Source organism: Ammospiza nelsoni, chromosome 1, assembly GCF_027579445.1.
Source record: "Ammospiza nelsoni isolate bAmmNel1 chromosome 1, bAmmNel1.pri, whole genome shotgun sequence".
Lineage (NCBI taxonomy): Eukaryota > Metazoa > Chordata > Aves > Passeriformes > Passerellidae > Ammospiza > Ammospiza nelsoni.
In genome coordinates, this window is record NC_080633.1 from 56729300 (window position 1) to 56753808 (window position 24509).

The following is a 24509-nucleotide window of genomic DNA, read 5'->3' on the forward strand; positions in this document are numbered from 1 at the left end:
GAAGGATTTTAACCTCATAAGGATAAAGAGAAAATCAGTGGTGTAATTGCAACTACTGCTCTTTTATTTTTTATGCAAACTTCACTGCTTCTCAAAGTCATGAAATTTCCCAAAGGAACTTCATAGCTCTCACCACTTCAATGAAATTTTCTTTAGCTCAAATGATGCTGAAAGAAAAGGAAGCACTGTGAATCTGCACTGGAAGGAAAACATCAGTTGCCATCAGAAAACCCAACTTTGACATTGTTACCTTGTGATTTTCTCATGATCCTTTTCAGACATTAGGTGTAGGATATTTAAATGGTCTCTTCTAACCTGGTGCTCAACTCTGCATCATCAGATGGGTTGTTGTAGCTCCATCTCATCAGGGACACCATCAACACTTGTAACTATGTTAGCAGTAAATTAATTGAACCCTTTGCTGAGTCTTCTGTTGCTGCTTCACTCTGATATAGAACAAGACGTGTGTCTCTGCTCCAATAAGATTGGTCTGGCAAAATGGGAACCTTTTTAGATTTAGAACTTGCAGTTTTCATTACTGAAAATGAAGAGATAAGCAAAGATTGCAGTTTTGACATCTGAATTTGGACTATGCTAATTCAGCTGTTTCCTGATGTCATAGACTTAATTTAAATGTCCATTTTCAAGATAAACTATTAACATTATGGGGATTGTAAAATTCTGAATGAGATTCCCTTTTATTGATTTGCTTTAGAATTATGAGCCCGATTTTTAATGTGGATATGTGCCAGCCAGTGCAAATATAGTAATGTTAGTGAGTTAAAATTGACGTTGACTAGTAATTTTTTCTATATATGCTGTAACCCTGTAAAATGCACCTTAGGAAGTTACTTTCAGTAGTGTGGGCAAGTTAGTGTATTGATTTTCTTCTGGCAACAAAACTTGCTTCTGATTGTAATGTTACTTTGTCAGACAGACTGAGATTTTACACATTTGAGATTCAGGTTTAATGAGGTCTCATTTGTCCAGTTTACTACGTTATTGTTACAGGGCTTGCAAGGGTTCTTCAGGGTGAAGAGAGACGACAATATTGACCTCATGTTCAGAAGGCCTGATTTATTATTTTATGATATGTATTACATTATAACTATACTAAAAAGAAATAGAGAGAAAGCTCTCAGAATGCTAGCTAAGCTAAGAATAAAAAAGGAATGAATAAACAAAGGTCTGTGTCTCAGCACAGAGTGAGACCCAGCTCTGCCGTGAGTGGTCAGTAAATCCAAACATCCACCCGAGACCAATCACGGATCCACCTGTTGCATTCCACAGCAGCAGATAACCATTGTTTACATTTTGTTGCTGAGGCCACAGCTTCTGAGAAAGGGGAAAAATCCTAAAGAAAGGATTTTTCACAAAAGATGTCTGTGACACGTTATCATATCAGCCAAATAAGTCCTTTTTTTCTTGTTTGGCCCTAGCATCTCAAGGAAAGTTTCTAAGATTGTGGGTTAATGTGGGTAATCCAAAATGTTACTGTATTCCACATCTATATATGCCCATTATTGTTACTGTCTTCTGGGGCAGGTGGGATCTTGGGGCATATGAGGGGTTACCACAGTCCCTTTAAAAGATAGAAGCACTGGAACTGAATTTTCTATCTTGCTTGGTGGTCTTTGCTCAAGGGGGAAATGCTACCTTGGGTTCTTTCCCCTTCTCTTTTTTTTCCTCCCTTGTGTTTTGGACTGCTTTGGGGTGAATTCTACAGTGCCTGCCCTCAGGGACCACCACATCAGGGAGGATGGGATGGCCCTGCTCCAGACCAAGTTGCTCCATTCCAAAAACAAAGACTAGACAAAGGGCAAAAAGCACTGAGCCTGAGATGCTCCATCCAACTGCTTCCATTGTCTTCTGCCATAAGTTCTAGCCCCTTGATCTAGACAATACCAGTCACAGCTCCAGCTGCTAGGCAGATAAGTGCAGGAGGGAAGGAGGCAGACTCCATCTTTCCCTTGGTCTTTTAAGCCATGCCCTAGTGTTACATGGCTTTGCAAGGGTTCCTCAGGGTGAGAGAGATAGACGAGAATCTTGGCTTCATGATCAGAAGGCTGGATTTATTAATTTATGATATATGATACATTATGACTATACTAAAAGCAATAGAGAGACAAAGTTCAGAAGCTGCTAAGCTAAGAATAGAATAGAATAGAATAGAATAGAATAGAATAGAATAGAATAGAATAGAATAGAATAGAATAGAATAGAATAGAATAGAATAAACAAGAGAGCTCTCTGTGAATCTGTCCCAGAGAAAGCTCAGTCTCTGATTGGCCCTTAATTGTAAACATGGAACATGGGCCAATCGCAGATGCACTTGTTACATTCCACAGCAGCAGATAATAATTGTTTACGTTCTTCTTCTGGCTCCTCAGCTTCCCAGAAGGGGAAAAATCCTAAAAGAAAGGATTTTTATGAAAAAATGTCCGTGACACCCTAGGCTGCAGAGTACCATATTTTGTGGGGAAAGGATTATCCCACCTTTCCAGGTCTCTTTGTTCCCTAGAGGTTTATGCAATTGACAATTTTTTATCTAGTAATTGTTTACTGTTATGTTTGTCTATTACTCTTTTGCTTGCCAGTAAACTTCTTTTTTCACATATATCTACTCATATTCATTCCTTATTGGTGGAAAGAAATTGGTTAATACCATAGAAGCAAGCAATACATTACAGGGTGTCTACCTTTTAAATTGTCTCAAATCAAGACATGGGTACAAAATGTCATCTTGGGAAGGGGCCAAAGTCTCCTTGTCTTCAGCAAGACCAGCATAAAATTCCAATTGTTGTACTTTGAGCAGAAAAACATTCAAAGCTCTGTCAAAAGTAAATAGTTGTGAGCAGAGGAAAGGAGGCTTTACTCTTCAATGCAGCAACCAATGTGTGTAGTAGGGGCAATGAAAGGACCATGGAAGAAAAGACATGTTTGGGGATTGCTAAACAATGCTGATCTTAAAAAGCAAATAGAGGAGAAAAGAAGTTTTAGACAGGAATAGATGTGGGTCTCTTTGTTGTCTTTGTCAGCACATATATATATGAAAATTGTCAGTATTTTATATTCTGATAAATTCATTTTAAAAATCCAAACAATATGTCATCTCTTAATAATATGATACATCTAATCATAGATAAAATAATAGCATAATGAGATCTCTGCCAAAGGAAAAAAACTTGCTGTTTTAAAGAGAGGCCGCTTTATTATCTGAAGTTTTTTATGTGAGCTTAATAGGCACGGACACATCTCTCTGATAATTTTCATGTAATATATGCACATACCAAAATGAAGCAAAACCATCTCTTTATTGCTGGTAATAAATGTTAGCGAGTGCCTTTCAAGAATTGTCATTATATCAAACAGCTGTCCAAAGATTAATGAACTCTAATATTTCCTTCCTTTCACTGAATAACTTGTAGCACATTTATGAAAGCACACAGTAGAAGCGGCATAAATCATGTTGTCTGTGACCCACCCCAGCACAGACCTATACCCCTTTCTCTGTATTGCCCTACCTAAAAACATAGTTTCTACACCACTGCTTCTTGTACAGGTATGGGTGCATATGAATTAATAGAAACAGGAAGCATTTTTAGAAGCCGGGAAAGTGACATTGAACTAGATATGCAAGCTGAGATAATGGGTTGAAAGGTTGTTGTGACAGGCTGAAAGTGCACAGTTTTTATATTGTATGAATGCAGAGAAAGATCAAGACCATTACTACCTGCAAAATTACAGATGAATTTAAAAATTCATTTCCCTATATCCAAAACTTAAGTTGAAGTAAATTATTTCCTTGGTATAAATCAAATAAAGGTTTTCCCTTTATAAGAGGACTTGGTGGAGAGGATTCTAAAATTTCTTTTATTCGCAAGTTTTCTAGCACTTAAGAGGTGATACTGGGAAAGCCATTGCTCTTCTCAGTGTTTTCGTTTATCCGTATTAGGACAAGATTTGTTTACCTTTCAGAACACTGGATTCTTAAAAGCATGATAGATATTTTCCAGTTTGTTCTTGTCTTCTTAAGCTGAGTTTCTAAGGAATAAAGTGCAAAATCATTGCAATTATAAGACTATACCATCAGAAATTCTTCAATCAGAAGAACAGAGAGCAAAGTAATGATATTGAGAATATATTAGAAAACTGGTGCTTTGGTTTTAGTTCCCCATAGTTCTATTCCTCCAGTATTTGAAAAAGACCATATTCCCTAAGTCTTTCCTGATTCACACAGCAGTTGACCAGACTTGAGTGGATGATTTAATTCAGTGTACTTATGGCAAACCTCCCACTTGTTTAGTAATTTTAGCACATGGTTTTCATTAATTTTACCATCAGTACTTGACTCTAAACAGTATAGACATGGAAAAAAGGAAGGCAGATTATTTGAAATCCCTTTTTTCCCTTGTTTTTGTTTTTTTTTTTTTTTACAAAATCCATGCTTTCACAGAATATACCTATGGGCATTTATTAGATGCTGCAAACTGATAAGGGGCAACTTAAAGAGGAGATAGTGTAAGAACATGTAGTGTTATTTAAAGTACATTGAAATATGTATGACCTAAGTTTATTCTAACCACTTTTATATTCTCACACCTTTATATTCTTGCTTTTTATTATATGTGACAAGATTTATAAACCTTGTCTGCTGCCATTGGGCTCTGGAGCATTGTTTTACCAGCTATAACATAAACAGCATATTGATGATTTTTATCTTTGGGTATTTTCCTTTATAGTCTATTATTTTGTAGTTCAAATTCCTACAAAGAAAAGTAAAGTTGATATCACTAGGGCCTTGCTCAGCAGCCACCACCTCAAATCCAGTGAAAACTCAATGCACTTCCTTGTGATTTACATCTGCTAATTTCCATCTAACACTTTTTCCCGAAAAGAAAAGCCTTTCTGAAACACAGGTGCCTCAGATAATATGCAGTAATATTTTTTTTACTAGTTTGGAGACTCATATTCCTTTATCACAGGTTAAGCTTGTTTTCTTCTTTTAGCACATAAGGCCTAACATTTTGGTTATTCATTACACCCTTCCTGGTTGTTTTCTGTGTTTGCTACTTTTGCAGTTCCAGGGTTTCTTACTCCTTCAATGTTCAAACCCAGTAATTTTAAACACATAACACACACATTCACACATGAATTTCTTTAGATCTTTCTACAGATCTTTCCAAACTACCAAAAGCATTTCTAAAGACATCTTCCTGTTCTTCCTGATGTATTTACAGTTTCATGGAAATTCGAGTTTTGCATAAATTGTGCATCTTTTTTGCCTTGAAGGTTGTCCACTTGTATTTTGGGATATTTTGGTTGCTGGTTTGCTTAGTATTACAGATGTTGAGAAGTTTTTTATCATTTCTTAGCAAGCCACTTGTTGCTCTAAGGATGAGGAGACCTTTCTCTTCTCTCTAAAGGTAGGTAGACCTTTGAAAATAAATTATTCTGTATCAAAATGGCAGAACAACAGATATAAACCTCAGGGATGGGGATTTATGTGCAGTTGAAAAGGAAAAATTCTGTGCATGCTATTCTGATGTGGGTGTTAGCACAACTATTTCTGTCCATGTGGTTATGCCGATAACACTGGCAGTCTCTCAGTTCAAAAGCAACTGAAATGTTGTTCTCAAATAAAGCTTTTAGATGTGTACCAGTTGTGTCAACAGAGAAGAACCTTTCAGTAGTACTGATAAACTGGAAATAGAAGAAGGTAAATAGATAGGGTTAAAGAAGGAGATAAGAAATTTTAGCATCTATTGCAAATAAATCTTCGCTGATGGGAAAGGTTAGTCTTGATGAGGGCTGAGTAGGAACAGAAGAGGTAAATCAGACCACTTTCAAAAATCCTGTTATTCAATTTTCTTTATGTAGCCTTGAAAACCTTTGCTTTGAAGATCCACCATACTGCTTAAGTACTAAGTGCAGTGTTGGTGTTACATGCATTGCTATACTTTCTTTATGTTTATGGGCCATTATTTGAAAAGTAATGCTTTTAGATGAGATGTAACCTTACTCAGTGCAATAAGCAGGAAAGCTTTACGTAACTACCAACTCAGTCAGTATCTCTTTCAACTGTGATACAGCTATTTCACCAATTTGTACTTCTTATAAATCAAGACTGGATGGCTTCACAATAAGGCCTTAGTCATTGTATATGCAGTCTTCTAGGATGTTACTCATTACCAGGTGGAAGTGCAAGAGGTGAAAATGTGTGGTTAAATAGACTGAAAACAAGATTAAAATTGGGATTTTAAAAAAGATTGTATAAATGTGCTTATGGTAGACATTTTTTTACAATGAGAGTGGTGAAACACAGGAACAGGTTTTCCCAGGAGCTGATTGATACCTCATCCCTTGAAACATTCAGGTTGGGTGGGGCTTCGAGCAGCCTGATCTAGCAGAAGATGTCCCTGCTCACTGCAGAGGGAGCATTGGACTAGATGACCTTTAAAAGTCTCTTCTAACACGAATCCTTTTATATTTCTATGATATTAATTTTGGTGTTATTAAAGTACAAGTAATTAATCCTTAAGAGTAATATCTGCAATAATGCTGTAGTTTAATGCTAACATTTTGGTATGAATAACCAACATTCAACATGATTTTTGCCAAGTCTAAAAAAAATTATTATTGCAACCTTTCAGATTTCACATCATTCTTAGGAAGCCATGAAATTTTGTTATCCGTTACATTTCATTAGTTCTAGATGTAGACACTAAGGACTAAAGAAATTCCACCATTTCACCACTTTGAACTAATTGCTTTTTGTTATGAGTCCTCTGTGTATTTAATGTGGGTGACAGTTGCAGTGTCTTAAGGTGGATTGTGGAAAGGAATATATGCTTTTACCTCCCTTAAAAAAATCTACAAATGAACCTACAAATAGATTGGTGTAAGCAACAAAACAGGTGGGAGTTTAATAGGCCATTAAAATAACCCTTTCAGTCCGAAACGCAGCTATAAGCAACAGATGCAAGCTCCAGTGATTCACAAATGATAAGCACAATACCATTTAGCAACCACATTAAATATGCATAGGGTTGTTCCTCTGGCAAAAGCTCCCAACAGACTATTCTAGTTACTTATGGGAGACAGCAACGATACCAAAGCAGAAGGTAGAAAAAGGGCTTTGTTCCCTTTATTGATATGTTACATCTTTGCGAATAAAGTATTTTTTTTCTGTTCCTGTACAAGGCTGTGGAGTTAAATGAGCAATAAATGGAGACATCTAAAAAGACAATCAAAAGGCTCCTCAACTTCTTTTTCCTTGACTCAGATAAAATTAAATTTTGTGATGAATCTAGCCACATGACCTTTATAAACCCAAGAAAACTGGAAGAGCAAAGGAATATTAAAAAGGAAGTGCTTTTGGAGCAATCTACTAGTTTATAAATATGCTTTATATTTCCCTCCACACAATTCTGACATGATCCAGAATCCCAGTTATGTCCGTTGTTCTCACATTTGGATACAGGAGACCAAGTTTGATATTGTCTGTACTCCTTAGAATCATCAGCTGGAACATACAATTAAGAAGTCATAAAACAGTTTGGGTTGGGAGGGAATTTTAAAGATAATCTACTCCCCTGCTATGGGCAGTGACCTACTCAGCAGATCAGGTTGATCAAAGCTGTGCCAAGGACTTCACCTTGATTGCAGTCTCCTGGGACATGTAGTATGTATGAATCTTCTGTAGACACATAAATTGTGTCTACACTGTATCAGAAGAACTTGTTCCAAATTGCAAGTCACTAAACTGGTCTATTTAAATTATGTTTAAAAGGCACGGAAGAAAAAGTAGCAAGTTTTTATTCTAATGATCTTTAAATCTGAGTTTAACTTGCTAACTCAAAATAAAGACCAAGTGTGTCGTGTCCATTTATATTTTAAATAAGTTTATTTAAATGAAAATCACATAGATTTTCCCTTTTTTAGTGACTCTAATATAATACTCCTTGGCTATACTGTAGGTGTGATAACTTTTAAATATTTATGAAAATAATACCAGCTGATTTTCTTTGTATTATGACCGGCATAATAGCTTTTACTTATTACTATAAATGTATGCATAAAACTTCTAAGGTTGAAAAAGTTCTCCTTGATGATAAATAGGTTTTCCAAATCTGTTCAAAAGCCACACATTTCAAATACTGAAATTTTAGAAGGGCATTTCATCTACTGTGTTTAACTGAAATACTATAAAAGGTGTAAAGAAACATTGAATATAAAGGAGTCTCTGAAAAATTTCAATGAAATCATAGGAACACAGTAATATTGGGTAAAAACAAGGATGCTACTGAACCAAAACAAATATTATTCAGTTATGGCAAAGGAATATATCTAATATTGTTCACATTTCATTTCTTCTAATTGTTTTGTTAATTTAATCATGGCGACAGAAAAATATGAGGGGAGAAGAAATACTGAAAATCAACAAATGCCATAAATCACCATCCATCCCCATATATCACAATATATTTAAAAGAGAAATAATACTTCTCTGTAAAGTGCAAAGGGTACAAAAGCAGATCATTACACATTAAAACTTCTGAAAGCTGTGCTACAGAATAATTTCCAGGCAGGTTATTTCAGAATTTGTGAAGGTTAGTTTGATAGTGCTCAGTTTGATTATTTCTCTGCTCATGAACACAAATTTTCACACTCTAGGTCAGATCCCATGAGCAATTTGACAACCAAGTTAACCTAAACACAAGTTATAGTCTTTAAATCTTCCATTCAACTGATGTGTGAACTTGGAGTGCTAAAATAATATTTCCATACCTCTTTTCTTCTGGCTTATTTTCTAGGGACTATGGGTTTTCCCCTGTTTTCTTGGAACTACCAGTTCTGAGAAAACCAGCTTTGACAGAACTGAGGATTTTTCTTCACTGAAACTATGAATATGAATGGGTAGCACCTTTAAATTAATTGGTCCTTTAATTGTTCTTAAATCTTGTGAGAAGCCTGTAATACAGATAACCCTGCAGAATCAGGTATATTAGAAAATGCAGCTGTACATCTAAATTGTGCAATAATTATGTTTTTTAGGGGAGATTGTGCATTGTCAAGTCTGCTTTTTCTTTGACAGACTGACTTAGTTTTTTCTTTTTAACATGGTATAGAAAATGTAGGAGACATTTCTTGCACATACTATTAGCCTACCTTGGAATGGGCCTGCACCAGAGTGTTTAACAGTCCCTTCCCCACATATGTCACAGAATTGCAGCATCACAGAAGGTTGAGATTGGAAGGGAATTCTGGAGGTCATATAATCCAACCTGCTTGTCAGACAGGGCCACCTATAGCCAATTACCCGGGACTATATCTATGTTGCTTTTGAATATCTCCAAGGACAGAGATGTCACCATCTCCCTGGGCAATATGTGCCAGTGGTCAGTCACACTTACAGCAAATAAAGCGTTTACTGATGTTCAGAGGAAACCTGATATGTTTCACTCTCTGTCCATTGACTCCAGTCCTGTCAGTGGACGTTCCACTGGAAAGAGCCTAGCTCCCTCTTCTTTGCACCTCCCTTCAGGTAGTTAAAGATATTGATAAGATACCCCTGGAGCCTTCCCTTCTCAATGCTGAGCAGTCACAGATCTCAGCCTTTCTTCACAGTCCCTTAACCATATCTGTGGTCCTTCACTGGACTCTCTTCTGTACATCCATGTCTCTTGTACTGCGAAGCCCAGAACTGGACACAGGTGTCCAAATCAGACCTCACCAGTGCTGAGAAAAGGATTACCTCCCTTGAACTGCTGACAGAAGTTTTTCCAGTACACCCCAGGATACTGTTAATCACCTTTGCTATAAACTCATATCACTGGCTTATGGAAAACTTGGTGTTTAGTGGGACTCCCAGATCCATTACTGCCAAGCTCCTTTCCAACAGGGGAGTCTCCAGCATATACTCTTTGTGAGATGGTGCATGAAATCTCTATACCATCAGGATGGCACTTAAGTTATCCTCAGAAAGTGCTATCATCACTTTTTGGATTATTGCTGCTACTGCTCCCCGTCAGGCCTTGCAGAAGTTTCCCTGGTGCTCTTGCAAAAAAAACTCCCAAAATCTGCTGGTGAGAGTTTTACTTAGTCAATAGAGCATTTCTCTTCAAGTTTTCCTTGTTGGATAAATGTGTCTTTGGACACACAGACCTCTACAAGTACCTTGCTTACTACAGGGGAAAATCTCACTGAAGAGGTCCGTCAGTCACAAATATATCTTGAATGCAAAGGCCCAAAACTTACAAGCTAGGCATAAAACCGTATAGTGCTTTTTCCATAGAGTTTGTGCAAAATATCAAGTCAGCTTCCTTAACCTCTGGGTTTAGCCTTGTGGGATAAGTTACCAGTGAAGTCAGGGAAATTTTTCTTAGGCAGTGCAATAAGCAGAGCTGGCCACCTTGAGGCCCTTAATCTATGGGCGCTGAGGAGCAGCACCTGGGGCTAAAGAACGTCAAAGTTTTCCATCAGCTTTCAGCTTCGGTGAGTTTGGTGCAAGGCCAAGAGAGTATGTCAGTGCTGGGAAGAAACTGTAAAATGTACTACCAAAAATAAAAACAAGTTTTATCACTGCAATGGTAGTTGGAAATTCCCAGAGATTTTTTTTATTTTAATGTTAGTATTAACTTGCCTTCCCTAAAATCATTTGGAAACCCTTTAGGAAATCCTTTGGAAAACTGCATTTAGCCTCTGTCATCCCATGATACCTTTTAAGTGGTCTTGCAGTGACTTTTCTCCCACTTAACTGGAATACTTAAACTGTCCAGACTACCCATTAACTTGTTAAACAGGATTAGGGGAAGAAAAATAGCATTTAACCTTGTTTAGAGAAGTGAGATATATTTCAGACAGTACAGTAAGACCCAATCTATAGTGAATGTAGTCAGGCTTGCACTACTCAGTCTAGAGTCAAAAACACTGGTAAGCTCTCCTTGGAGTAATGCCTCTTTCTTCTTTAAATGGCTATCAGAGCTGAGGAGAGGAAGCTTCTCAGGGATTAAGTGCTAAAGTGCTACAAAATTAGCTTTATTAAATGTAAAATTAATTTTTTAGGCAAGCAGATCTATATTTAAACTGCTGTAATTTTTTACAATTTTTGCAACCAAAAGTTGTGAGAAAAATGCCTACTTTTAACTAAAATCTAAGTATTGTTTTTATTTCCTTATGAGTCCTATCCAACCAGAAATATACCATATTCAATGAAATTTTTAATTTCACCTCTAGGTTTTTAAAGAAATAACCTAATTTGCAAATATAAACTTGAAAGCAAACAGATTGTTAAGCAAATAACACAGAAAATTAAAAGAACAGATTGTTAAGCAAATTACACAGAAAATGAAAAGAAGCCTGTATGAAATATATGAGATGTACTGTTAATAAAATCAGCACCTGACTTGGCTTTATAACTCTCAATGTGTGTCACAAATAAAATGTAAAATATTTTTGTCTTAATTTTTTTTAAAGGAAAAAGTCCTGCTTCTCATTTACAAACACACCCACTCACACTCAGAGGTGTACACACATATGCTGGAATCCTGTGATATTTGGGATTGTTCTTATGGCTCCTACTTTTGCATCAGTTTAGAAAATTTTGTTTCCTCCAATAATTAATAAGAACAATAACACTTAACACTTAAAATTCCTTTTGAGTACATGATATCTCTTTCACACCTTCATGCACAAAAACACATGCACAGTGTGTAGGCAGGAAGAAAGAAGGGAACAAGAAAATAATTAAGTTGCTTTACTAAGCTGAATTTCCAGTTCATCTATATATAGAAGCAGTGAGGCATAAGCTAAGAAGCATTATGCAGGCTTATGCAAATTGTTTAGGATGAAGGGGGCACACAGGTGATAAGAAAATAAATATAGCTTTGAAGTCCACCGGAAATCTGTCTTAATGTTGAGCAAGGCTCTGACTAAAGGAATAGTAAACACACCACAACAACACTGTCTTTTCACTTTTAACACCCAGTAGTTGTTACCTTAAAGAGGAGGGTAGCTCCATCTTGAGGAGTTAAACTCAAAATAGATCCAGTAACATATGTCCTGTTAATTTGACCTAATTAGTTGCTGCTAGTTGCAGGATTTACGTGAAGAATCCCATTACACAGATTAGAAATAAAATAGAGAGAATCTTGGCCCTTGGTGGAAATAATCTGGAGCAGCAGTTTAATGTCTGATACATGCTGTTTTGGGGTACTCTGTTCTTTGCAAGAGAGTGTTAGAGGAGGTGAATCTCTAATAAGTATCTTTCGAGAATTAGCCTTCTGTAACAAGCTTATCTTTCTATTTGAAAAGCATCATTAAGGTTTTTTTTTTAATTCCACTGGATTTGGGGATGGTTTCCTTGGGTTTTTAAAAAACAGCAAAGGGCTATATCTGTATTCATTAAGCGATGAAGTACAAGTACTAACTGGCAGAGAACATTCTGGTTGTCTGTAGTATGCTATGTCTTGAAACTATTGTTAGCTTTATAGTTATCATCAGAAAACAATAAATTATTATAAAGGAGAAATTCTTTTCTCCAATAGGAAGTCATTACAAACATATTTATTTCTACTGTTATTATAAAATTCATATTGTCAATGTACTTTTCAATCTTTAACAGGAGACTCTGCAAATGATGAAAATATGCAGGCTTTCAGAACACTTACTCAAGAAAAACTCCCAAATGAAACTGGTGTGAAGTTCTGCCAAATCAGAAGTCCATAAGGGAGCCTCCTGTCTGGTACCTGGGGCAGCTATTATAGAACTTCTAATGAGTGAACTGTCATGAAAAATCATAGCAGAGCACATGCTGAATATTAGCAATAGTGAAAACTAGACATAATGAAAATAAACATGGGATTAAAAAAAAATCTTGAGCAACTGATAGGTTTCATTAAAAGAAAAAGAAAAAAAATATTTGTTTACTAAAATTTCAATTCATAGATTATAATACTGTCACGGTTTGATGCTGGCACAATGCCAGTGCCCCCATGAAAATACATTCTCCCTGGTGTCTGCTGTGAGATGTGACCAGGAATAGAGCAAAGCAGGCTCCAACTTAGGAGTAAAGAAGAGAAAACTTTATTAACCTACAACTATATGTAAAAAGAAACACACAGAGAGAATGAAAACCTTCCAAAAACATTCCTCCTCCCCCCACCAAATTTCCAAAATATCTGTCCCTCAGATCACCAATTCTCAGTCCATCACCACCTTCTAGAAAATCAATTCTCAGTTCATCAAGAAGAGAGGAGTCTTTCTTGTACCACAGGTTTCCCCTGGAAACACAATTGAGACCTCTTGTGTTTCCATGTCACAGGTGGCATCGCCCGGAAATCATTTGCCATGGTGACATCTTCCTTCCAGTGCTTTCACCACTGCATGTGGACCAGAGCTGTTTCTAGGGTTTTCCTTTTAAGGATCCTTTGCCCAGTTCCAAAAAGAGCACAATCTCTCACTTTCAGGACACCTGTCCCCCCCAAATTCACCCCTTTGGGCTGAGGGGTCTCGAGAACAGAGATCTTCTTCCCTGAAGACAGAGGGCACCACCACCCTCCTCACCCATTGTCACTGTTCATGCACTCCTTCACATAACATCACTGCACTCTCTTGGCTCCAAGCCATTGCCTCCCCCTAAATGCAGTCTCTGTGTCACAGGAAAAATGGTTCTGTCCATGGCTATACGAGAAAAGTCCAGCCAGAGGCCACTCCATCATCCCTTGCCATGTAGAATTCTCCTCCACTTCTCTCGGACATCTTTCACTTGCATCACACTTTCCCATTTCCTGCTATTCATCCCTATCTCTCTTCTCATTCAACTCCAGGAGGATCAGCATTTGTAAGGTTTCCATCATCCAAGAAAAGGGTTCAAAATCTCAGGCTCTGCCTGTCCAGAACTCCCATGGCTGCCCTGCTGGGCACCTTCTCACCTCACCCTCCCCTTCTCCTTCTCAGCCAGTGCTATCAAATTTCAAGGTGGCACAAGCCCAGGCACCAGCTCCCTCTAGTTCTCCTGTGGCGGGGAGGGGATTCCCGATGCCTTTCCAATGTTCCTCCACCCTTCCATCTTTCAAGGGCCTCTTCACCTCCCTTCTCTGTCCAAGGCCTGGCTTACCTCACCGGGCCGCACGGCTTCCCCTCTCCCGCCCAGCCCGCAGCCAGGCAGGGGAGCTCTGAACCTTTCACTGACTGGAACCCAAGAGAAAGTTTTCCTGGGAGTTCTCTGCTTTTAACCCCCTGTGTTCTCAGAGGCGTTTCCATGTCCTCAGTGGCCACACCAGGTGCCAATATTCAAATACGAGCACCTATTGGTTTGGCCGCACTATCCCAAAAAACTCACTTCCTCTCAAACCAGGACAAATACCATGCCATAGTATAAGTGATTCAAGAATATGCATGCTAACTAACATAGAGATAAGTAAAATAGGAGGAAACCATCTCTGTTGAATATTAATTACTATTTATTATATTTTTTAAAAATTTGATATATCAGAAATATGGCTACTAGTGAACTGTGCATTATAAACAGCTATAATTTCTGTCTTTATTTTTGCGTACATCTTGTCTTTCTCTTTCAAGAAATTCAAGGAATAAACTAACCAAAATATCTGTCCTTATACACATTCTGAAATACATCTAAACTGCATTTCATTGGGCAAACAAGAATGATATAAGCTCTGAACAGAGCCATACTCCTGCCTTAGACAACAGCAATATTAATATAGAGAGGAACAGAAACCTTCCTTGGGAAATAAACACGGTCATAATACAGGGCTAATATAGCTGCAGTGAATATCAAAACTTTATCTGATTTCATGGAACAGAATCAAATTCATTCCCACTGCTAGCACCGTGATGCTAGACATTTGCAGAACTCTCAGAAAAGTCCATCCATGAGAATGGACTGTTTGACCTTGGTCTGAATTTTACTGAGTTTCTTTGACAGCTAAAGGACTTTTAAGAATGCTTTGGTCAATCAGATCAACTGCATAACAGAAATTTCCACCAAATCTGCTAACTGGTTTGAGAAATTTTCATTGTTCGACTTCAGGGAAAAGTACTAAGATATTGGGGAAGAAGGGTTCAGTTTTGTTTTACTTTTTCTTGGCTTTTCTGAAACAATTTGCAAAAGGAAGTCTGCGGGAACTCAGCAACATTTGTATTTTGCCCGAGAACCGATCCAGCTAATTTTGGGGGCTGGATTTTGTTGTTTGGTTGTTTTTATATATTGACTGTGAAACTGGCTCAGAAAAAGTCTGTTAACCAAGCTGACTGGGAAAGATAAAATAACAGCCTTAGTAGAGGAAATCCACACATCTTCTTGGGTGATTTCTTAGCCTGGGATGGGCTTGTGATTCTGAAGATAACCAATGTATTGAAAGATCCACCTTACTGAAGGAAACCAGAGACAAGGTTGTCTGTTGTTGAAGGCTAACATGATATTATGCTGAAGGCTAACATGAAGTACAAAGATCCCGTGGCAGCCCTGAACAAGCTGTCTCCAGATCTGGTTAATGCACAGACATGTAAATGTAGTATGAAACCTGAGCTGGCAACATGGGTGTCAGCAACGGAGATGGTGTTCTCTGCGTGGAGTCCCATGGCACAATGAGGGGGTACCAAAGCATTCATGACTGCACTATGGCATTCTCTGCTGAAAAAGAGTATTCTCGAACGTACACATCTAAAATGAAGTAAAAAAAGCAGGTGCTACAAGTGCTGTGTAGGTTTTGCAGTTGGTTTGTGATTTGTTTTGCTGATGTTTTTTAATCAGTATGTGTCACTGTTATATACCCCTTGGCAAAGTACACAACAAATTGTTTTAAAGAAGATTGGAAACCTTTCCTGTGTCATTTCCACCCTCCTACCAGCCACAGGCTCATGAAGGAAAAATCCTGACATTTCTGTGAGATAACAGGGAGGATAAAGTAGGAAGAGATGAGACAGAAGCATGGCCAGATGGGTTGTGGTATTTGGGAGAGATCCTGAGAACTGTGGTTGGCTTACTAGAGACCATAACAGAAACAGTGAATTAATTCCTCATAAAAATGTAGTGACCTTCTTTCCTGAATATTTGCCTTTATAAGAGATATTAGATGGCACTAACTTTAGGTGAAGAATAAATAAATCAGAGTTGATACAGTATGGATGAAGAAAATTAATGACTGGTCAGCAGCTGGAAGGGTCTGGCTGACCTGCTAGGTGTCCATTGTGTCTGGAAAGCACATTGCTTGCTCACTGAAGATGTTCATTAGTATTAATACAGAAGTTCAGTAGGTCACAGAAGTCTCATGCTCTCCTGTATGGCTTAAAATAGAAGAGAGGTGTAAAGGATTAAAATGCTCCTAATCCCTGCTCAGCAGAGGTCTGGAGAAAGCCCATCCCCTTTCTCTGCTGGCAAATTAGCCACTTCAGCCATATTATTTTTCTGTCAAATGTCCTAATTGCTTCAGCATCAGTCTTGTCTGACAAGTGACTTGAGGTCAAGGCCTTAATATAACTTTTTTCTCATCTGACTTTGTTTCTTTCCAATAGATTACACAATTAGATAGACTTTTATACAGATAGAATAGTCATTAAAATAATCTGAGTGGAAAAAACGCTGTGCAGTGCTATGTAAACAGAACAAAACTGCTAGTGTTAGACCTGAGCAGAAGATAAGGTACAGGTTTGTCACTGGGTTTAGTATTGCAGCCTAAATTTACCCTTGAAAGTCTCATCTTTGTTCTCTTAAAACTGGTTCTTGTATGAAGAATCACAAAGAAAAAGATAAAATCAAAAAGTAATTTTGGACAACATTGCTGAGGCTAGAACCAATGTCTCCTAATGACTGAACTTGTAGGTGTTGTGAGGTTTTCACTCATTGTAGGTGGGCAAAGTTTATTTCAGCTCTGTAGAAGAAATGCTCTGGTTAGGTGAATTCAAACATGCAGATAGTTGTTTAACTGTGTAAGTGTTAATGTATCAGAATGGTCACTTTCATTTCTTCTCCATCAAAATGCATGTACCATAAGTCAAACTTTAAAATCACAAAGAATATTAAGGAAAAGTCATTATAATGCTTATGAGACCTGTTCAGACAATTTCTCAGCAGCCTCACAGAAATCTATTCTACATTTCTTGAAATAAGACTGTGAATGGATCCCCAGATTAGTTTCAAATGAAATCTGTGCATGATTTGGAAAAACATACTTTCACTTTTTCAAATCTTTCCCCAAAATCTAGAAGAAGTTGGGAATCTATTTCAGAGATTCATGAGAGGAGTAAAACACTGTTCAATTTTTATATTTAAACTTGGCCATTCCTACTATTTTGTGCTGGACTTTTTCTGTCCTGCCCGTATCACTGCTTTTTTCTCACTAGATAGATTTCTGTGGTGGCATTAACAAGCTGTGCCTGATAGAATGAATGTGCAGAAATTTCTCAATAGCTTTGTGCAGAGTCTTTAGTCTTACTGTCAGAGACAATGAGAGGAAAAAGATATTTCTATCCCTGTCTCCGATCATAGAGCATTCCATTATGTTACAGGTAAGCAATACTAAATATGGATAAAAGATGAAAATCCTTGCAATCCTTACTCGGACAAAAATTACCAGAAGGAAAAAAAAGTCTATCAATGCAAAACTTCCATTATGCCTACTTCTAAAATTGTCCTGAATCTGAAGAGACCCGGTTTTATGAAAGGTATTGCTTTTAAAGATGATCTCCACCTAATGCACCAAGCAGTGAATGCTTTAAACTGTTATAGAAGATGAGATAAAAAAAAGCAAGTACTGAGTTCAGTAAAGTAAAACAAGATTATAGTGAAAAATAATTATTGAGTGGGGAAACTACAAGCACATAGTAAATAAAAATAGACTGGGAGAGAAGGAAGTGAGTGGGAACTGAAACTCTGAGTAGCTCTTTAATTCAAAACTATAGTCTAGTAAAATGCAGTGAGACTTGTATTTAGTGTAACCTAGATCCATATACTGCCTGACTCTCCATAAAAAATGTTTTTCACTTCCAGTGACTCAAACAACCAAGACAGCTTGCTTCTTAGAAAAAAATTTAAAAGCAGATAGGTTTTACAGTTCTAAAGATGAAAAAGCTGGATTCTAATCACCCTTTCCTGTCAATACTCTTTCCTGTCAATATTTTACATTCATTCCCAGAGTAGTTTCTGATTACAAATGCAAAAGCATACAAAACAAAGAACTGAGTTGGTTCCAGAATTTTGGGGGGCAATAGCTGTCAAAACCAACCTCATATCTTTCCTAAAAATGAGCCAGAAGTGTACTACAGTCCACAAAGTATTGTTAATAGCTCAAAAACCCCAGGAAGATTTAGATTATTTTAGAAACTGTCATCTACAACAGATAAGTCAGAAAATATGGTCCTGTGTCAAGTGCATTCCAGCAGTTTTATAGCTGGCCATTTGCTTTAATAATATGTCTGTCTCAGAAAAAGGCTCTGAGGTTTCCTCTTTGTATTTGTGACATCAGGTGCTAAAATTTAGGCTCCTCATTATGGAAGGTATTTGCCCTGTGATGTGAAACAGTCTATAAAGGATGGCAGAGTTTCATTAATCACTGTGTGGCATTTCCATACTCCTAGAGTATCTAAGGAAGATGAGGCTTCAACAGTTCACTGCTTCCCCTTGACCTAGCAAGAATGAAGATGTATGTGTTTCATATGCAGCATCTTTCTCTGCTTTATGTATGCCCCAACTAAGCCAACCAGAGACTGTGAGAAGCATGTAAATAATCTAAACCACAGGGTGCCCTGTAGGGAATTACTCACCTTCCATTTCCTCAGCAGCAAGCTGAGAGCCAGAAGAAAGAAATTATAACTGCTAGCGTGACAACTCTTTCAGTGAATAGCCCCTAGGGCTGGCCAACTTAGTGCCACCTCTTATACTTTGTGAGATGTGAAATATTAGTTTATCCCTCAGAATATATGAGCTCAGAAAAAAAGCTGAGGACAGGTAAAAACACAACAGTGTGTGTTTATCTAATATATGTGTGACCAAAGTGAATTTATGCACCAAAGTTATTAAGGAGATTAATTTATTAAGCTTTTCAAACACACTAGAGATCCCACAAAATGAAGGAAGCCTCTTTTTGTTTGTCTACATATTTTAATTTAGGTTTAAACATAGGTTTAATTTCATTTCAGCTAAACATCTCTTCCTGTTTTCAGTACTCAGGCCAGCAAATCCAACCCCTTTAATTTCTTCTGGAAGGATGTTACAGAAGTCTAAATATCAGCTGTATTTACAGTTCTGCAGTGTTTGAGGGTCTAAGTCACAGTCTGGGAAATCACCATGAGTTGTTTCCCATGAACACAGAGTACATAACAGTCATTTTCCCAAGTGTGGAATATTTTGAATCTGCAATACACAAACTCCAGCAATGTTGATTTATTCTCTTTTCCTGATGAGATCTGTCCAGATTCAAAAGAAGGACTGCATACCGAGTCTATAGGGCATGGACTAATATCAAATACTAACATATTAATATATAAAATATTGCCTCAGATTATGTATTTGAGAATTTTTAATGCTACTTTACTATCCAGAAGTGAATTGCCAACATAATTCACAGCCATAACAAATCTTAAAGAATCCCTGTCTACTGTTGGTCTTAACACTCTTCAGCCCAAATCTCGGACCAGAATCTGACATCACTGATACAAAAATCAGTGATTAGTTCTTCAGCCTATGGATGATAGTAGGATTTTTGCTTTGATTCTGGAAAGCATCGCTGCCCTGCCTTTGAAAAGCCAACTGTTCACAACCTTAATTTTTTATTTTGACATTTTCCTAGACTTGAATCTTACAAATGCTTGACCCAAACCAAAAGAAAACTGGTGTCCTTTCTCTACTCTTTGGTGAGTTTGAAATCAGTCTCATAATCCCAAAATTACATGCAATGATTACAAAAAAGCATATTTCAGTGTATTGTTTTGTGACAACTTGGTAATAGTATCTGATAGCAGCATTATAGGCAGAAATAGAGGGGTTTTTTTTCAAAACAACAGATTCAAATTCCTGATGAGGCATGAAGTACAATTTTGAGTGGGGTGATATTTAACTGTCATAAGAGTAATCCTCCACAGCCACTGATTGATTTGTACTACCAGACAGGCAGAAGAGCTCATAGAAGTGTGTTATCTTGAAAATTTTCTCATTCACTACACCACTTTCTCCCACTGCTCCAGAGCTAGGCAGAAACAAGAAACATGAGAATGAGATTCATTCAATCAGATACGACTTTATTTCTGAAAGGAAACATCTATATAAACATATATATTTGTATATTTATGTATTTTCAAATGTATTTATACTGACATGTACTTCTACGTCTTTATATGTAGATTTTGTATATTTTTATACACACACAGACACACACACACATATATATGTATGTAGTATGTATGTGTGTGTGTGTGTACATCTCTCTATATGTATATACCTATGTATGTACACATATATGAGCAGCTGCCAGGGCAGGCGGGCAGCGCCGGGCTGCCAGCCATCAGCCGGTGCCGGACGCACCCGCAGGGCCGGGCGAGCCCCGGGGGAAGGCCGGGTGCGGTGCAGGGGCCGCTCGGCCGCTCCCGAGTCGCGGAGCCCCGGCGGGGACGTGTCCGGCTTCCCAAGCGATCGGCGCGCAGGCGCCTCTCAATCCCCAGCTCCGGTGAGATGCTCTCGGACCTGGGAAGGGGAATCGCCTTCCCATTCCCTGCCTGCTGCTTTCTTTCCGGCCCCCTCTGCAGCACTTTTCCTCCACATCCCTGGCTCGGATTAATTTTTTTTCCTCCTACTAGCTGTTTTATTTTTTAATATTGCCCACCTTACAAAAGAAGAAAGCCCGTTTGCTTTCTTCTGTAGCTCCCGCTCCCCAAAATAGCGTTATCTGAAGGGAAAGCCGCCTGTTGATTATCTCCGTCTCCCCTTTTCTGAGCTTCCACCCACCCTTTGCCCCCACCCTCCCTCTGTTTGATTCCAAACCTTTGGGTGGTGTTTTGGTGTCATTAGGAGATTAGCATCCCTGGAGCACCAGGGGAGGAGGAGGAGTAGGAGGAGGGTGGAGGGGAAAGCAAGACTGCAGGCAGGAAGGTTGGCACATTAACGCGAGCGAGACTCTCCTCCCGCCGTCCCAGCCACCCCCGGCTCCTGGGTGGCAGCGGAGGGGGCGGCTGCCGGCGCGGGTTGCGGACGGCGGCTGCGGGAGTGCCCGGGACCCGCGCCCGCGGAGCGGCCGCGGCTCCTGCGCGCAGCCCCCCTCTCTTTTATGAACAGCGAGGCGGCAAAGCGGCAACGGGAGACACCTGGAGGAGCATTTCTTGCCCGGGTTTATGAATGGCACTGACATGGAGGAAATACCGTTTCAGAAAGTCAAGACCAAGAGGAAGAAGTGCTGCCACTGCTGCTGCTCCCCGCCGGCTGCCGCGGCGTCGGGAGCGGGAGCCGGGTTAGGGGACCCCCCTCCCTTGCTGCTGCTGGATGCCATCGCCTGCGAGGACGAGTTTGACTGCAAGGAGCTGGAGGCTCTCTTCCAGAGCTACAACCTGAAGCTGGAGCAGACGTCCACCCTCAAGGCGCTGGCCGTCCTCATCGTGCTCACCGCCAGCCTAGCCCTGGTGGAGCTGCTCTCCGGCCCCAGCCTAACCATCTCCAAAGGTTCGCACCCGGTGCACTGCATCATCTTCCTCTCCCTTTTCATCGTCACTAATGTCAAGTACCTGCAGGTCACCCAGCTGCAGCAGATCGTCAAGCTCACCTTGCTCTTCAGCTTCACCTTCTCCTTCCTCTGCTGCCCCTTCTCTCTCGGCGCCTACGGCATGGAGCCGCCCAGCGCCCCCGAGCAGGGCATGTGGCAGCTCATGCTCGTAACCTTCGTCTCCTACTCACTGCTTCCCGTCCGGACGCTGCTGGCCATCGTCTTCGGGCTGGTGGTGTCCGTCTCCCACCTCATCGTCACCGCCACCTCCGTCAGTGCCAAGCGGCAGCGGCTCTGGAGGACGGTGAGAGAGGCTGGGCCGGGCCGGGTCGGGCGCTGCAGCACCGCAGAGCCGTGCGGTGCCGGCCCGCCGGGGGGAGGGAGAGCGGAGGGGCGCGGAGCGGCGCCGGGCCCCCCGCTCATCCTGCGGCCGAGGAGCGCCCCGGCTGTCCCCGGCCGGGAAGGGGCGAGCGCGCACCTGTGCCTCAGGCGTTTGTGTCTGCAGTTCCCGAAAGTTTCCTGGAGGCAGGGGGGGATAGGGCGGCTCTGGGGAGACGGAACCTCTCGGCTTTGTCTCTCTCTCCAAGGAAAACCGGGGACAGGGCAGGGAAGGCAGCGCTACCGTGCGCCCGCTCATGGGGCGAGTTCAGAGCATCGCATGCACAGTCAGTGCAATACAGCGCGCACCAGCAACATCACCTGGCTCTGTACAAACTTGGCACTGACAATAAGCTGCGTGTGGTAATAACACCTCCACCGAGATGGATCGTATCCTCGCTGTCTGTCTCAGCCGTGGGCCGTTCGTGCCTATACACAGCCCATCTGCGGGGGCGGGGAGGGCTCTGAGAAAACGATTTGAAATAGGTGCGACACTCAGAATGGGAAGCCCGCCTCGCTGCTCTCCCAGAAAGCGGGGCATTCCCCCTTCAGCTTCCCCAGGGCAGCTGCTGCCCTCTTTCCACAGACATTACCTGCTGTGGCAGTGAACTTCCTAGCGATTCCCCTTCCCCTCTGAATTAATCCAGCAAAACCTCCCTCTGCAGCAAGCATCTTTAGAAACGTGCTGCTGCACTCTCCCCTCCTCCCCCGAGGAGCTATTTATATCCCTGCAGGGCTTTTTCCGGCTCTCGTGGCCTGATGGGCCGCACTGGCAGGGGAAAGAGGATGAGGAGATGCGCGTATAGGAAACGTGGGGGGCTGGCACTCGGGGTTTGCCCCTGAAGGCTCTATTATCTGGTGCGTGTGAACCACTGGGAGAGAGGAATTGGAAAATTTTTGTGTCCTTCCTTGCGTGAATTGATTATGCCTGCCCTCAGGAGAAGCACACGGCTTCTGTCGTCCAGATTGGTGTTAAACAACAATTTAATGTATAATTGAAGTACTTAGTACATTACTTCGGCAAAATGCTGGTATTATTCTCCATAAGTGTTGTGATGCTAGGACGTACACAGTTGACATGGGCATAAATACAGCAGAATTGTACACTTTTGTGCCCAGAACTGTGAATTCCTGGATCCTTCTTCGGTGCACACATGGACACACACACCCCAGCGTGACATGCACACACAGAATAGAGATGCACAGGGACAATCACTGAGTGGGGTTACTGAGACAAACAGGATTATTGATGGCTTCGCGCTGCTGAGCTGGTGGACAAAATAAATTGTATATTTTGAAGGGTAGGAGAGAGATAAGCTGAGCTTTATGATTTACCCAGATAATCTGATGGTCTATTTTTAAATATGTGATTTAGAGTTTCCATGGGAGGGAGAGCTGATAAAATGCAGGAGCACTGAGAGGAGCATTCCTAAAAAGCATCTGGAAGGATGTTAAAAACACTAGAACATTCTTTTTTAATAGGGCTGAAGATAGCTCTTTTTACTGGAGCACCAATTAGTCCTTATGGGAGTCCAGGCTATCCCAGCTACCCTGACACACAGACAGACTTTCCTTGATGCCAAGCTGCAGCTCAGTGTGGCATCTGCTCTTCTAGATGAGTAGCATAAAGAAGATGACAATAACGTCTGCTCACTAAATTATCTAACCAAGGTCGTGAATGTAAAACATTTTGAAAAGAAAAAATTTTCTGGCTCTATCCTTTCACGCTAGTTTAACTCAGTTATTCATCAGGCAAGAGACTGGCTTGAAAATGCATAGAAATAGTTGACTAAGATCTGATGTAACATATCTCTGTTTCTTCTTCATCACCATTTTCCCCAGCCAGAGTAATTTCAGTGGTTTATATGCAGTCCCTGAAGCAGTATTCTTTACTGATAACAGGAGGCAGAAACCAGCTCAGAGTCAAGCAGTAGAGCTGGTCTGTGAACTTGTGACACACAAAAATGCACACTGATTTGTGGCATATTGGCAAGGAATGAGTCTTCTGACTTGAGGGCCGTCTCTATGTATGGAAGGGACTTTTCCCTTACAAAGAAGTCTTTGCTTTTCCAAAGAACAACTTTGCAATGGTTGGAAGTTTAAAGATATGTAAAGGCTGCATCATCTGAATTTTATTTGCTTGGTCTGAGAGTAGCAGAGCCTTTTTTTGTAAGGGCTAGAGTGGACTTCTCCTCATGACTGGGATCTGCTTCCCAGACACTAGATATTATCATGATGGCCCCTGTGCCTGTAGACACAGCATGCAGTTGATATGTCAGGGAAGCAGGACTGCTCTTTGCAGAGCTGCAATAGCATGAAACGCTCTGCTCTCTCTCCCAACCCCTTGCTCCCTAGCCCCAAGTAAGTTGATGAATTTAAATTTTTAAACAGATATTTGAAGTACCTGAAAATGCAGAAAGG

The 24509-nt window shown here is 40.1% G+C and overlaps 1 protein-coding gene across 1 annotated transcript in view; it reads left to right on the top strand.

Moving 5' to 3' along the window:
• Positions 1-21345: 21345 nt before the first annotated feature.
• ADCY1 (adenylate cyclase 1) overlaps positions 21346-24509 on the top strand; it is a 149140-nt gene continuing 145976 nt past the window's right edge. Inside the window, exon 1 of the mRNA XM_059483185.1 lies at positions 21346-22014. Coding sequence (XP_059339168.1) covers positions 21346-22014 — 669 coding nt within the window. The remainder of the gene's footprint in view (positions 22015-24509) is intronic.